At 40.1% G+C, this 17,216-nt stretch overlaps 1 protein-coding gene across 1 annotated transcript in view; it reads left to right on the top strand.

The window, feature by feature from the left end:
- SBF1 (SET binding factor 1) overlaps window positions 1–17,216 on the top strand; it is a gene marked incomplete in the record, with an annotated part of 3,250,730 nt that overhangs the window by 1,884,174 nt on the left and 1,349,340 nt on the right. Inside the window, 1 exon segment of the mRNA XM_044088658.1 lies at window positions 1,186–1,358. Within this exon segment, the coding sequence (XP_043944593.1) occupies window positions 1,186–1,358 (173 nt within the window).

Genomic DNA, 17,216 nt, shown 5'->3' with positions numbered 1-17,216 from the left:
TACAGCAAAAGTCCCAAGTGCTATCATTACTGCAACAGAGAACACATTCAAGCATCTACAGTTATGGTAAGTTCCTGACACAACTGTACTTAATGCAGCTTTGGAAGTGGATCATAGGTTCAGCAAATAACTAATTACATTTTATACACTGACATGGTTCATATGTAGAATTTCAACAATACTGGTTTAGAGTTGCTGAAAATCTGCTGCCACACACCAACTATTGCAGTAGGTGGAGTCCCATGATATGGCTGTGAAAAGAGATGCTGTCAAAAATCTGAAAGTGTGGTGATTACCTCATGTTAGTTTGTTTATTTAACTTGGATAGTGTGACTGGCCTGAAAGTCTCTTCTGCAAAAGCCTAGGAGGAAAAGCTTCATAGACACTTATGCAGATAAAACTGTAATGTAATAAATCCAAGAAGGATACTTGTCATATTCATTTAGTACAGAAGAGCTGTGTTTCAGGAAGATAAAATATAGACTATTAATAGCAGACTTTCACTAATATGCATAATTTATGCTTTACAGAGTTCACCATTAATGCATATATTTGTGTACTGTTATGTGTGTTTTTTTAAATGTTACGTGATTGTGTGTAGGGAAGCAGTATAGTGAAGCTTTAAGTGTTGCTACCTCACTGATGTAGGTTTTCCAGTTCATTTCCAAGTTGGAGGATGACTTCTATACAGAGTATCCTTTTCCTGTCCTTGTCCTTATAGATTTTCACCAGGTGCTCTGGTTTTCTTTAAGATCCCAAAGACTTGCTCTAGGCTGAATTTGTGGTCTGCACATGCATGTGTGTCTTTCCTGTGATGGACTAGTATCTCATCCATGGTTGGTTTTCTCTTTTCTGCCCGTAGGCTGTACATGCTTTATTACCTTAAATCATATTACTGAATTATTGTATTAAGCAACTTAATTTAGCATATGACTGTTTGTACAACTGACTTTACCATATGCTTTGAAAGTAAGTGTGAAAAACAAAAAGGAGAGGTGCATTTTTGGGTCTTTGGTTATGTTCGCCGCAGTATGCATTTTGTGGTATTTTTAGCACTGGATGTGTAGATGTACTGATAGCTGAAGAGAGTGACTTATGATGAGGATTTGTATGTTAATGCTTTCATTTTAAGTTTCATATGAAGTGCAGACTGAAGTATTTACATTTTACCCTCTCTCCTTCCAGCATTGCAGGCAGTGTAGCTGAAAGCTATGATACAGAGAGTGGATTTGAAGATGCAGAGAGCTCAGACGTGGCAAACTCTGTGGTGAGGTTCATTAACCGGTTTGTTGATAAAGTGTGCACAGAGAGTGGTGTTACCAATGAACATCTGAAGTCACTTCATATCATGATACCAGGTACTGAAGATTTGCATTTTTTTTTTAAGTTCATTATCTTTTATCTGTTATCAGTGTATGTAGATAGAGGTTACACTGTAGCTTGTATAAACAATTAAATACCGTTGTGGGAAACTACTTTTCTGCCATGAGTGAGTTCCCTAATCATTCACAGTAAGAACTTTGTTTAGCAAGAAAACTTACGGATGATTAGCATTTGCTTTTCCCTGTCATGTAGTAGATTGTCCCCTTAAACCTAAAAACAATCCAGATAAAAAAAAAACACAATTGTTATAATAGCAGTGATCATATTCAGGGATCACTGTAAGCGTAAACAATTTTATTTCACACCTACTTTGTCTTCAGTTCTGACCATCTGTTTAAACAGCAGTTTATTATTCCATGCTTAGATTTATGCTGATTCTGACCCTTTTTTGTCATGGAACCTTGGTAGGTGCTTGAGGCAGACCCACATGTTTCAGAGTTGTTGGGAGTTTCTTTATGGCTTCCCACGTAGTATTGGCATTGGAGTTATTTCAACTGTGTAGTGGCTTATACTGATTCGCTGTTACAATTTTCATCAGAGATGTTCAGTCAGACATTGAAAGTTATGATAGTCTTACTCTGTAGCCACCCTTCTTACCACAGCTTTCAATTATTTGTATACAAGTTTAGTTCTTTTTTCTACTTTCAGTTAAAAAAACAACAGAATCTCAAAATCGTAAAGAATTAGCAGATGTGGCAAAGGGTAAATTTCAAAGAAGATTGGGAGAGTTCAAGAAATGTGCTAGTTTTTCTATGGACAGTACAAACTCTAAATGACTCTGATACAGACACACTGAGTAAGGACAGGGAGGTAATCCTTAACTCATTACATCTGAGTGATGCCGCAAGCTGCATCTGCAGTTAACTCCTACTGACAGCTCTAGGTGTCAACTATTGCTTGTTCATATTTGCATCAATAATTCCAAAATTATGCAAAGCACAAATTTTTAAAAGGTTTCATCTTAAACCTTACACAGTGGCAAACTTAACTGTATTAATATTATCCCCTTACACAAAGGTGGAAATTCCACAGAGCTTACCAACTGCAGACTGATCGCTGTTCTCTCTCCACTGTCTAAACTCCACAAACGGATCCATTCCCAACTGATTCATTATCTTACCTTCAACAGCATGCTAGCAACACGTCAACATGGATTTTAGGCCCCATCATAATATCACAACTGTACTCCACGGTTTCACCAATACCATCAACCAACTCAGAAACAATGGTAAAATAGTCTCTGCTGTCTTTCTGGACATGTCCACAGCCTTTGATATGGTCACCCACCCCAAACTATTAAATACAATCTCCCAAGTTGAACCTCAGCCCCTCTGCACTTCAGTGGTTCTGAAGCTATCTACAGGAACATCAACAATCTGTAAAATGGCTTAATGTCATATCCCCCCTCTTCGTGTCAGACTAGGAGTACCTCAAGGCTCAGTTCTTGGGCTGCAATATTTTTTACAATCTCCATAGTGCTACCCCACTGGCTTTAACTGTCCAATATGCAGATTACATAACACTTGTATGTGCTGCTAATAACCTGCAACACCTCCATGATATAACCCAAAAGTCATTCTCAGATACTAAGCTGTGGCTCTCTAACCATCAGCTCATACTCAATCCCAGTAAAACAAAGCTCATGATCTTTCAACCCACAAGATCCACCCCACCCCACCACAGCACCTTCTACATTACAGCTAGGAATAATCCTAAAATGAATGCTGATTCACAAACAAAATTACTAGGTATAATAATAGATAACCTAAGGTTTGACCTGCATATAGCATAAACAATTAAGAAAGTTAACAAAACAACGGGTACTCTTTACAGAAATAAAATTATCTAGCTAACACCTCTAGGGTTGCCATTGCTAGAACCCATCTTTTGTCAACACTTCTATATGCTTCCCCAGTTCTCACCAACCTTAAAAAGACAGATTTAATTAAACTTGAAACATGCTACAATAAAATAGCTAAATTTGCAACTGACTGCCCACATCATACCCACCACTGTCACTCCTTAAAAGAACTCTCCTGGTTAGAACTCTCACAACTTCTATCCTATAACCAATTAACCTTAGCACACAGACTAGTATATCAACCTGAAAAAACTCTGCTCTTCTAAATATTCTCCAGCCCCATACCACAAAAAGTCTTCGCTCAACAAATAAATCTCCATTACAAGTGTCCAAATCCACTAATATGGCAAGGGACTCTAACAAGGTGGAATTCACTACCTCACAGCATCAGGACCACACAAATACCAACCAATTCAAAAAAGGTTCTTAAAAATTATTTTAATGACACCTGGCTTTGTTCCTGTACTACTCCAGGCTAATTAGTTTTAATAGCTTCTGGTCATACTTTTTCTTCTTCCCTGACCCACCTCATAATCTGTGCACTTTCTTATGTCTAGATAATCTGTAACCTCATATTTTTAATCTGTAACCTCATATTTTTCTATCCAGTCCCCCCCCCCCACAAACCCTTCCTCAGCTTACTTTGAGAAACTACAATGTCTACACTACAATAAGGCATTATATTAGATGATTGTATAATACAAATGTCAGCTATAATAGCATAGAATGTAATTTCTGGTGTACTGTATGTCTTGCATATTTTTGTGTAATTCCTTGTATACATTTTGTATATATTTTGTGTAAGTTTTGTGTAATCTTTGTATGTGGAGCTTTTCTCCCCGAGCCTCCACTGAAAATGGGTCTTATCCCAGTCGGACTTTCCCAGTAAACAAATGTAAAATAAATATTTGATCTCTGTCTAGTGCAGGTAAATAGACATTAATTGTTGTTTTTATGATAATTTATATAGATACAATTTTCACATTTTTCTAAACATCTCAACAACCAAGTAACTCAGACAGAACTCCTTAGACTCATATGAATATTCTCAGCTAGATGAATAAAATGCTGCTGTGACAGTATGTGTTTAACTTGAGTTGTTGCTGAGATATTGTAAGTTGTTTACAAAATATTAGAAATTTAAGTGTTACTGTGTTTACTGTGACTTGTAAACTTCAGTTTAAGACCTAGAACTTAAAAAATGCTACCACTATAAAAATAGTTTGTACTGAAGTGTTTGCCATTTATACTTCTTTTATAACCACTATGGTTCCAGAGATATGAACATTTGTTTCCAATTTGAGAACATAATTTGATTCAGTCAAAAGACTTGGGCTCCGCCCATTGGAAGTTGCTGTGCAAAGTTGCTGAGCTCCATTGGAGTGAATGAGTTAACCAAACTGTATACTTAAAAAGTCCTGAAGCATGTGGGTGATAAACCATACTTTATTTATAAAAAATGTTAACCTTAAAAGATATGTTTGATGGTGACATGAGCTCTGACTTGAGAATGACTGACACTGTTGCATGTGAGTTTTTATAAGCAGTGGAAATATTTTTGTAATAGAACATATGCTGCTGTTTTGCCCCAACTGTTTTGTCATAATGTTTTACACCATCAAATGTGCAATAGAGTTGTATATCCTTTTTTGTAAACAAGAAACGTCTTTATTAAACCATCACTTATGACACAGGCAATCATACAGTTATGTAAATGACAACAAACTACACTGACACAATCCTAGTTGCAATCATTTTACATCACAAACCATACTGACACACACCCATTTGCAAACATTATACATCACTTATAATCTACCCAATAATCTTCGGTCGAACATTTATTTATTTATTTACGTTTGTTGACCGGGAGTGTCCGACTGAACGTAGGTCCATTTTCAGCGGAGGCCTGGGGAGAAAAGCTCCACAGTTGAAATATACAGACAGTAGTTGCATTGGCTTTACATAGCGATTAACAGTTTGATTAACGTAGCAATTAATTACAAACATAGTTACAGATGAAGAATATAGTACATCAGCAGACAACTAGAATCTTTATCTGCGAAGTACATAACAGACATTAACAATTGTTACAATAAGAAGTTCCTGCTGTATGATAAGTAGTAGGCTTATGAGCATCCAAGCTTGCTTATAATCAAGGTAGTTAGTGGGGTGGAAAAAAAGGTAGTGGTTGGATGGGGTGGGTGATATTAGAGTGGGAGTTGCAAGGGCATAGCCAGCATGTTTTAGGTGCGCTTTTAGTAAAGTTTTGAAATGGGTGCATGATGGTACAGAGGTAATTGTGGGTGGGAGGGAGCTCATTTAAGTCCTGCCTTCTTTTAAACCTCATTCCTCCCCTGTATGTATTGTCCCCACAATTCCCATTTTTCCTGTGTAGTTTGCTGCTACCCTTTTCTAAAGATTTCAGTTCCAGTTGTTTTATCTTTGTTGCTATATTTATTACTTCTAGTATAGTTGGTTTAGATTTTGATTTCCATTTTCTAGTAACTGCTTTTTTTGGCAGCCAACATAATTAGACACAGCAAGACCTTACCATGTCTAGGCAATTCCAGTTCTATATTATAGCTCAGAAAAATCATCTCCCTTGTCACACCAATCTGCCCACCCAGCATCTCTGACAGTGCATCTGCAGAGAATCCTTAAAGTCACCCAACTCGCAGTACTCCCAGAAAATATGTTCCCAATTACCTTTTTCTTCCACATCTGAACTCTTAACATTTTTTGTCTACCTGAAGGAAAAATTCTCTGGAGTTTACTTGAGGTATAAATCATCTATGTAAACATTTCTAAGCAAAAATCCTAAATCTTAAATCTTCTAGATCTTGTTGCATATTTGGGAGACATACATACATCCTCCCATTGTTTCTTTGTGAATTGCTTATTCAGTCTCTCTTCCCAATCCTTTCTAACCTCCTTTGATTGATTCTTATAGTTATGTAATGTTTTATATGCTTTACTAATTATTCCTTTTTTAATGGCAGCTTCTGTTCTAGAGTCTACTAAAAAGTCTACCAGTGTAGGTCTTTAGTTTAGAACCCCGCTATTTTTTTTCCTTTGCCTATACTCTGATGCCAATCCTTGCTCAGAAAGGCAATCTCTAAACTGTAGTCCAAATAAAGTCTTGTCATCTTCCCATTGTACCATCTTTCCCTCTTTAGTTATTTGTTCCCAGTACCTTGGTTCCTTTGCAAGTTTTCTCCAGTAAATTCCAGCTCCCTCTTGCCTATTGTCTGTGTATCCATAATTGTAGTCATCCGTATTGGCAGAATCTCCTTTCTCCATTCCTGTCACTTTTGACACATGTGAAGCATACTATCTAAGTTAACACAGATACAAATTACCATCAGGGATGTTTAAATACATGCTAGCCATCAGAAAGATTGATCTAAAAATGCACTATGTAAAACCTGTTACTGATTTTAGAAAGTTTTCTTAGTTTGCATTTGATTTAATGAATGTATATCTTCCCAAGTGGATGTAAATAGCTTGCTAGAAACCAGAGAACTGTCCTGGCAGATTTTATTAGGAGCGAACCTGTTTCCTGGTCTCAATGAAGCTATAATATTACATTTGTGCTAAAAATGAAAGCAGCAAAACTGAGTGTTTGAGTGTAATGATTAGATCTGCTGTCCTTTTCATTTATTCCTCAACTGATGAGTTCAGATCAGAGAGTTGGAATCCTGCTCTACCACTTCTACCAGATACTTGGATCCAAAAACTCTTGAGATCCTCCCTTTACCCATAATAACTCACCAGCTTAACATACCCCAGATCTCATTTGCTTTCATTCAACTTCAGACACTGGTCCTGTTGCTATCAAGCTTTGGGAGTTGTTTGTCAAAACACTCATGAGTTAACCTTATGTCTGCCTTAATTTCACCTTTTGTCACCTCCCTTAACTTCTTGCTAGTTTATCTGGCTGTTTTTCTGTTTTTAACTGCTACTGTTTATCTCAGTACTTCTTCATAGTATCATTGTTGGTACATTATTTAAAATTTATTCCTACTTAGAGTACTTTTCTCGCTACCATTGTTGGTGGTAGTTCTTGCCTTTCTCCTGTTTTTTTCCTTTAAAAAATAAGTAGTATTCTTTTGTTGTGGACTTGGCTAGCACTAGTATGGCTAACAAGCCTACTAGTTTTAAAAAGTGCATCACCTGTGGGCAAAACACCCCTCACATGGATGCCCAAAGGGAATGTGTATATTGTTTGGGACCCGCTCATTTAAATACAGATTGATCTATCTGCTCTGGGTTCAATTCCAGAGCCCGCACTGATCAGAGAAACAAGTTGGTGTTGCAGGGTCTTCTTCCTCTTACTTCCATAGCTGGGGCTCAAACCCACCTAATAAATTGGACATGGGGAAGCAAGAATCTGCTCAGGGTGATGGACTGTCACAAGAGGTCACCGGATCATACATCTTCGTCAGCTCCTTCTTTAAAGCCACTGACTAAAATATCTAAGAAATCAGATTTGACCTCCTTGGATCCAATGTCTTCAAAATCGAAATCACCTTGGATCCGTACACCACAGCTTCTAACAGATCCAGTCACTCCTCAGCTCCCTTCACCTTTCTTGGATGAATCCCCCTGCAACTATTCAAGACCACAGTCTTCCACATCTTCTCATAGGTCCTCCAGAAGTTTATCCGAGGCTGATGTAGATATGATGATGAGAAAATTCCTCAGAGCTCAGATCCAGCTGGGGATGCTCCTAGCTCCGACTCCCACTGGATCCGGGAGATGGCCTGTGTCCACTTCCTCCTTGGCCTGTTCTCCTCCAGTCTGACCCACTGCTTTTGAACCCTTGGATCTGAGACCCCTGGGGGGTGTCCTCATTGGATCTGAAAAGAAAGTTTGTTCTTTGACTCTGTGGACTCTCAGAACTGAAGCTTTGGTGACAGATCAGGGGAGGTTGGGATCAACCCAAAATTATAGGAACCTTCTCTGCCCCTCGGAGCTTCGGTGCTCGGCAGTTCCGCTTCAGCTTCAACTCCTGTGGAGTGCTTGTGGGGCTCCTTTGGTTCTCTGCTCTGAGCTTGGTTCATCCATTCCACTGGGACAGTCGGCTCAATCAAGTCTGCAGTTGGTCTCTCAGGACATTCTCATCTCTTCTGATACTTCCCCCAGACCCCCCCCCCCCCACTGAGGAGAGGTCCCTTGGAAGAGGACGTGTAAAAGGTAGCATCTAGATTCTCCTCAGGAATCTATCACTGGGGATGCTGATTTCGATAAAGGGGAGAGGTCCCCTGGATCTTCACCAGAACATATTTCATTTGCAGACCTTCTAGAACTTTTAAAACAGAAAGGTGGTTGGTCATCCGGTACCCCTTCCCAGTAGGAATCTGTGTTCCTGGAGGCTTTTTGGTCTGGCCTGGCCATTTCTTGGGTGAGTTCTTCAGCTGATAAACTCCTATGTCTTGTTTCTTGCCAGGTGTGGAAGGAATCAGATACTGTGCACCTGATCCCTTAACAACCTGACATTTTAGCTCCTCCCAAGGACAGGGCACACTGCAGCTTGGGATTCCTGGTCGGTGCCATAGTTGTGGAAGCAGCCACCAAAAAGAGTTTGTGGAACAGAGCTCTTCTCTCCATTCGTCTAACAGAGTCCATGGCTTGGAACAGATTTGTTAAGTGTGTTTGCTTCAGCAACCTATGCCCTCCAGTTGCTGAATTACCTGTGAAATTTTACAAGATTACAAAGAGATTTGACCATAGGAATTTTTAAATCTCTTTCTGGGTCCGTGTGTGCCAAGGACCAAAATAGAGTTTCATCCCAACTGGTTGTGATGTCCCCACTTTGGGCCAGTAGTCAGGGAGCCTGAATCCTCACTACTGGCACTGGAGAGAGACTTTTACTTGGAACAAAAATGAATACACCCAGTATTTCTAGATGCAGCTCTCTGCATCAAACACAATTTCCCTTAAGAACACACAGGGACCACACTCAGTCTGGGTTTCTCTGTCTGTCTCCCTCTCCATTAAGACTCCCCACTGGCATAGCTGTAGGGTTAAGTCCTCAAGCAAGTATCCAAGCCAAGTCCTCCAGCACCCTCTTTGTGATACCAGTGCTTTGTGTCCCTGCTCCAAGTAGCTAACACACACACACTTTGAGAATTGATTTTCAAACAGACAGACACACACACACGAGAAAGTCTGGCACAGATTTACTGGTTACGCCCCCTACTGCCCAGACTATAAGGTAGTTACTCTGCCTCCAGACACCCCAAGCCAGTTACTCTAAGGCTCTTGCAAAGGTACCCAATTATACTGAGTGAAATTAATAATACAGATGGTAAAGTTGACCAAACAGACAGGCTTTCAGGAGTGGCCACATTGTCAGCAATAGTTGCAAGTACTCTGAAAGGTTAAAATATTCTCTAAAGAACCAGCCAGAGTGAAATGTTTGTAAATTTAATAATAAATAATGTATTTACTATCATTTTATTGAAGTGGACTGTGTCGAATGATATCATCTACTCACATCCACGAAAAATCACATTGCTGAATTCCGATATATCCAAAATGAATCCTAAATTCGACCTAGGAACAAGCGTTAACATGGGTTGAGTTGGGGTAAGATTTGTATTTTGGAAATATTGGAGTTCGACATTTTTAGCGTTCGTGTTTCAGACTTCCCACAAAGTGGATTTGACCAAGTCCACTGCAATAAAATGATATTAAACCTAATAAAAGAGCATGAAAATACTAAATATCTATTTACAACAAACACCAGAGTTTCAATCACAGGAAATATTAAAATAAATAATATAGACGGACAGGTTTACACAGTTACAGAAAAAACAAATACTTAATTAAGCTCATATTTTCCTGATTGATCTAAATAATTATTATTCCATGGTCACTCACTAGAGCAAGGCAAAATGAAGTAGGTGAAAGATCCTTCTTTGTCAGGTTACAAAAACAGAGTGCTCTGAGACTTCAGGCTCAGCTAGTATTAAAACATTATTTTAGTGATAGATTACAAAATGACATTACATAAATCTGGTCATCTAACATCTGGTTCCCATGCAACCGCCCATTGCTAGAAACTGCCAGGATTTAGCACATATGAGTCAGTAATACACACACACACACACACACACACACACACACACACACACACACACACACACACACACACACACACACACAAAGCTTGTTAAGATCTGTTGCAGCTTCTGGAAGTCATAAAACCATGAAATGCTTCCACTCTTCCAGAGTAGCCATTAGTTCACAACAAAGACAATACAGAAAGCTTCCTAGTACAGAGTTTTTGTCTCTGACTGCATTGGGAACTGTAAGATAACATCTTTATGACTTTAGGCCCAGTAATTTAGTTTCTTACTATTTTCAAAGTTAGTTGGAGCTGATTTTAACATCATCTCTTCCAGTATCCTCTGCCAACATGTATATGTAATTCAGTTACAATGCAATCATTACCCACTGTTGGTACATTTTTAACACAAGCAACTTTACAAATCCATTTTTCAACACAAACATCTGTACAAGTCAGTTTGATATACAAATGACATCATTCTTTACAAAATTCCAGCTAGCTGTGCTGGCATATGTTACACATCCACTGCCCTTTTTCTGTCTTAGGTTGGCAGTACCTCACATCATCACACAGGCCACCCTCTAGTCAATTACTAATGTGTCCTTGAGGCTGATCTCCCATGTGGCTAGTGGAGACATGTCTGGATGTGACTATGTGATCTTTGCAGAGCCCTTTAAGTCTTCATTCGCCAGTGCTCCTTTTGATGGATCTTCCTTAGTTGGCCCCAAAGTAAAGGGCACACTGTCCACATATAAGCAAGAGGGAAAGACCCTGTCTGCCTTGGGCATATGTTTTTCTATTCCTCAAAAGCCCTTCTCTATAAATAAATGGGGAGGTAGAGCAATTTGGTTTCATAAATCTGAGCATTCTTTTCAAGACTCCCATAGAGATAGTTCCTCCAGAGGCAGAGGGGGGGGAGCTCAAACAGAAAATGCAGAGGTGGCCTGCAGAACCAGGGCTTCTAAGACTCCTCCTTGGGATGGCCAATGTGTACTCAAGAAGACTGAATGTTGTAATTAAATCAAAAGGTGCTTCAGCAAAGTATTGGTTTGAGTGTGCACACTTATGCAACCAGCTTATTGTATGTTTTTTTATTTTTGATATTTTTTCCCCGAGCAGATTTGTTTGTTTTTCAGTTGAATTGTACAGGTTATAGGTCACATTAAAGGTGGGAAAAGTTTTGAAATGATTTATTGTAGTCTCATTTTTTTATATCATAAAAACCTGGCATTTTATCAGGAGTGTGTACACTTTTTATATTCACTGTAGGTGCTCATCTGGTCAGTCAGATAGCCTCTCTTCCTCTTGCTCGAATGCAAACACTCAGATCCCAGGTCATGAAAGTATTACAAAATTCTTCTCTTCCAGCATGACTAATTTTAAAAAGCATTGGGATCCCTGGCAGCTGCTGGCAGCCTCACTGCTATGACCAGGAGTCACATGTGAATACTTCAACGGACCTTGTCAACCCAGTGGTCCATTCTTCACCATCCTTTAACTGCTCCAGTGAAGCTCACGCATTGCCACAGATGTGCCCCAACTGGGGTGGGGGGCACTTCCTGGGAAGGATAGTCCAAGTTACGTGGTCCCCAAAGAGGCCACAATGAAATGAGAACAGTTCTCCTAGCATTGCAGGCCCTTCAAGATGTTCTCCCATCTGGGAAAATTGCTGTTCAGACGGACGTGTCATTGGCCTGGTACACCAACAAACAAGGAGGAACCAGGAGTTATCCGTTTTGCTGAGAAGCAGTGAGAGTATGGCAATGGGTAATGTCTTCCATTCACTTTCTGATAGCAACTTGCATTCCGTGGAAAACCAATGTGATTGCAAGCAAATTAAGCAGGTCTATTTTGATGCCTCACGACTGCTCTCTTAATGTGAAAGCAGCGGGGAGCATTTTTCATCGATGAGGCCAGCTGTTATGCAACCTGTTTGCTTCACCTCTCAACAACAAATGCAGCAGGTTCTTTGGCTTGATCCCTCCAAAAGGGGACTCCGTGAGAGCTGCTGTAGTCCACAACTTGCAGTCTCGTTTACCCACCATTGCCCATCATTCCCAAATTTATACAGAAAGGATGTCAGTTGAAGAGTAAAGTTATCCTCATTGACCCCTTTTGGCCTTATCAGATTTGGTTCCCCATCCTCTGGCCTCATTTCCTACATCTGCTTTGCATTCTGGATCCAACTCCAGACTTCCTGTCTCAACCGACAGGGTTGAGTCAACTAGACATACCAGGCCTCAAACTGGCCACATGGTTTCTCCCGTTGCATCATTTGCTAGACAGCCCAGGCTCTCCTCCCTAGTCCGTCATATTCTGTTATCTTTTCAGAAAGCTTCTACTCGAAGGGTTTGTAAAAGTAAATGGAAAATATTTGTATTCTGGGCCCTTAACAGGGATCTGCACCCCCTTTCTTCCCCTGTACCGGCTATACTTGGTAGTTTCAATTTTCAATGAAGGGACTAGCTTTTTTACTATTAAGGTCCACTTGACTGCCATTTCATACTTCCACCTAGGTGAAAATAACTCTACCTTAGCTAAATTATGTAAACCCTTTCTCAAAGGAGCCTTTTTACTTAGGCCTCTCATAAAGGATCCTATTCCTACCTGGGATCTAACTATTGTGCTTTAGGGCCTGACCCAAACTCCCATTGAACCATCAGCTAGGTCTGATTTAAAATTTCTTTCTTGGAAAACCATCTCTGTGGTCGCTATCATATCAGCTAGATGAGTATCTGAACTCCAGGCACTCTTCCAAATCTCTTTCCACTAACACAGTGTGACTTTGTGGACCAACCCATCTTTTTTGCCTAAGGTAGCTTCAGAGTCCAACATTAACCAGGTCATTAATCTCCTAGTTTTCATTCCAAACTTCTCTAATAAGGAAGAATACATGCTCCATCCTTTGGATGTGCATAGACAACTTCACTTTTACCTCCATAGAACCAGGGATTTCAGGAAGACTGAGCAGTTGTTTTCCTCCTTTCCTAACAAATTGGGCAAGCCAGTTTCCAATGTTACTCTGGCCTTATGGCTAACCAATTGTATCTCCTTTGTGTATAGTAAAAGAGGATTATCCTTGCCTAAACCTTCTGGAGCTTATTCCATGATGTCTGTGGCAGTCTCTTCAGCCATTTGGTCAAGGGCTTCCATAGATGACATTTGTGCAGCTGCAACTTGGACTAATGGTCATGTTTTTATTGGTCATTACAAAGTGGATTCGGATTCCAGAACTAGAGCTGCCTTTGGCTCTGCAGTACTCTGGAATATCTTTCCATGAGGACCACCCAAGGATGTTGTAGCTGGGGACTCTGTTCCATCAGTGGTGGAAATGAGTGAAAAGAACACCATCAGATAAAGTTATGTACTCACCATAATGTTCCATCTGTGTTGTCCATTTTCATTCTTCCTGAACTTCCCAACCACCTGCCCCCATCCCTTTGCTTCTGGAAAGTCCTAAGAGTTTTCTCTGGAACCTTCGTTCCTTGTTAGCTCCAGCTTTCTTTTCTTATTCTATCTTAGCTTCTTTAAATTGTGGTCCCTTTATATCTAGGGGGAGCAAACTCAGTCTGAGGTATGTTGGGTTGGTTGAGAATTATGGGTAAAGGGAGGAGTTCAAGAGTTTTTGGATCCGAGGATCTGGTAGATTGAAGATAATTGTTTATAACTGATGTGTATAGTCATTATTCTTCATTTGTCTGGAAGTCCAGTAAAAGTGAATTGTTTTTAAATCTGATGGATAAGGTTAAGGCTTCCTCCACCCAGTCAGTAGCCAGTACAACTGCCACCTTCAAAAATGTATCATACTAAACTATTTTTGTGTTGCTGCTTGGATGCTTATTCTGTCAATTTTCAGATATTGTCGACACATTCTATTCTAGAGATTGAGAAGGTTCACTGGTCATGCGGCAGATCATTCACATATTTCCTGGAGCTAAGGGTGCACTGCTGTGTATTTTTTCATTTCATGAATTTCTGCTCTTTGAGATTTATGTTCAACATAGTACAGTTGTTCAGGTGCGCTCACCATAACAGTATATGTTCAATTAATATGGTCATTACTGAGAACCGATCTCTCCTGTCTGTCCTACTTGACTTGAATGTTTAGGGTCTGGTGGTCTTACAGGTTCTTAGGTATATAGTAGGCTGTTGACCACTAGAGCCTTTATAAGCCTAGCCATGGAACCCACATGCATCCCTTTGTTGTATCTTAGGCTTTTATATTGGGAGAAGGGTATGCTAGTTTTTGCTTTACTGTAGGTTATACAGAGGGAGTACGTTAGTTTTGAACACAAGTTACTGCTTGCCTCTATCCATCAGTGATATGGGGGTCAGACCCAGGATTAATTTCCATTTTCCCATTCATTGATCAAGGCTATGCTGGAATAGGGATAGCAAGGGACTTTGCTTCACATGTAGGAGAGCCTAATCCAGAGAATGGGGACCCTCTGAGAAATATGTCTGTCTAAAACTTGTCCTATTTATTTTATAAGCAAAATTTAAATCCTTAGATCTAGTCGTTTTGATGCTTTTCATTTTACATATGTAAAAAAATCCCATCAGAGTGGGATCCAAGGATGCCTTGTATGTGAAATGGGGCTTTAAGGTGATTCATATAGGATAAATCTGTGCGCCCTGGATTCTTGTGGTAAAGAACCTTTGCAGACATTCAGTCGTTGCATATGTCCAGTCAGGTACAGGCCGAAGGTGACATTATATTCAATGATTGGTCTGATGAGGGCCACATAAAGTGGCATGATGACTTTCTTGGACCTGGATGCTGTGTCCTTATAATTTGATTGATATCAAATGATTTTCTTGCTGCGTTGGGCAGTTGTTGGTCAAAGGCCAGATTACTATTTACATGTGTTCTCAAATCCTTGACTACCGGGTCAACTTTTAGTGATGTTTTATCGATGAAGTAATTTCCTTGGGTGACCAGATTCCCAAAAGGTCCTGTTAAGCATTTTTTAGCTTTGAGTTTTAAGCCGGGACTGTGGCAGTAGTCATTTGACTGTACTAGACCTTCTTGATATATGTTTGTCTTAGGGAGAAATTATCATTGCTCCTAGTTTGCAGTTATCTGTGATCTTGGTCAGCCAGAGGCTCTTGACATTGGCCTTGTCTTCCAAAAAGTAGATTGCAAAGAGGAGTTGGCCCAGCACAGAACCCTGAAGGACCACACTGGTGATTGGTCTCTTTCTTGAGGTAGTCTCACCGATCCTAACTTCCTTGGTCCTATCTGTAAGCCAACTGGCAATCCAACAGGTTGTGTAGGGGTTTATGCCTTATTCAGTGTGTATAACAATGCTCAGGTGAGTTGCTGTATCAGATGCCTCAGCCATGTCAAGGTATACAATAATGCACTATTTTTCCCTCGTCCATTGCCTTAGTGACTTAACAAAGAAGTCCACCAGGTTAGGTTGGCATGACATTTCCTTGTGAAGTCGTACTGAGTTGGGTCCAGTGTCTGAAGGCTGCCTGTGCCTTTGGTGATCATTTCTATGGTTTTGCATGTAAGACTGTTCAGACTAATAGGTCTGTAGTTTCCAGGGTCTGTTGTTGGTCTGTCCTTATGAAGAAGGATGACTGTTGCAGTCCTCCAGTCTCATGGCACAAAGTTTGTTTTGGGTCAGTAGGTAAATAGTGACTCTAATGACCCTGATAGGTCATGTTTCAGACTATTCAGAAGGCATCCTGAAATATTATCTGGGCCCATTGAAGCTGTGTTTTTTCGGCTTAGCAAGTACCACCAGGACCTGCTTCCTGCTAAAAGCTGGGGGATCACTTTTGTAGGTGTTTCTTGGGGGGGGGGGTGAGTGGGGAGTTAAGTTTGGGTTGAATTTGTTAGCTAGCAGGTTCACTGTATCACTCATCTCAGTGGAAGTGGCACCATTGACCGACAGTTTGGCATACTTTTGTGTGCTGCCTTTGTTGTTTTAGACATAGTTGTAGAAGGCCTTGTGGGATTGCCCTATGCCTGGGAGGCCATCTTGACCTCAAAATTGACTGTTTTGGACCTTTGTCCTCTTAGTTTCCTGTTTAGTTTGAGGAGAGAGTTCTTATCTTTAAGGGAGCTGCCCTTCCTGAGTTTAGCTGTGACTTTTTTCCTTTTATTGTATAACCTACTTAGATTAGGATCCCAACCAGTATGGTTTGTTTTTGAGTTAGTTTTTGGCTTGTTTCTAGTAGGTACTGCAACTTCTATGCAGCCATACATATGATTATACAGGGTCTCTGCGAACAATTCTGCTTAGGTTGCTGTGAATTCTGGTTAACAGTGGCATTGAATTTAGATAAACTATTACTTAATAAAAGATAGTTTGCTTTGGACTTGTTCCTAACTGTTACTTTTTATCGAGTTGATTTTTATTTTGAAGGAGACTGGTTTGTGATCAGAACTTACCAGTGAGGATGTGGCACTTTGGTGGTACAGCACTGTCACATACTTGTGAATACCAGGCCCACTATGTTAGAACCTGTAGTGTATGTTTGCACTATCTGGTCAAGGGTTTTTGTAATTACAAAGTCAAGGAATCTCTCTGCCTGCCTATAAGTTTGATGCTGTGTAGGCTTTCAAGTCTGTAGAGGGGTAGTCCCCCATGAGTAGGGTATGTGGTTGGGTGGTGAGTGTCTGCAGTGAAAGTATGAGCTGTGGGTTACGTGGGACAATAGAGTATGACCTGTAACTTGCTAAAATATGGTATGGGACTTTTGTCTATGGTGATTTGCATGAGGATAAACTCCAGAGCATCATCTTATTTAACCAACCTAGAAGTATGCTTGTTTTTTTATGTGTATTGAAACTCCTCCACCTGTAGTCACTGTCTGTGTAGTTGGTAGTCTAGATGTGTGAAAGGCAGTGAAACCCTGTACTACCAGAGTATTTTCTAC

Source organism: Protopterus annectens, chromosome 11.part0 (assembly GCF_019279795.1).
Source record: "Protopterus annectens isolate FY-2018-M chromosome 11.part0, PAN1.0, whole genome shotgun sequence".
NCBI classification, from domain to species: domain Eukaryota; kingdom Metazoa; phylum Chordata; order Ceratodontiformes; family Protopteridae; genus Protopterus; species Protopterus annectens.
This window is presented reverse-complemented; position numbering and strand designations above follow the sequence as displayed.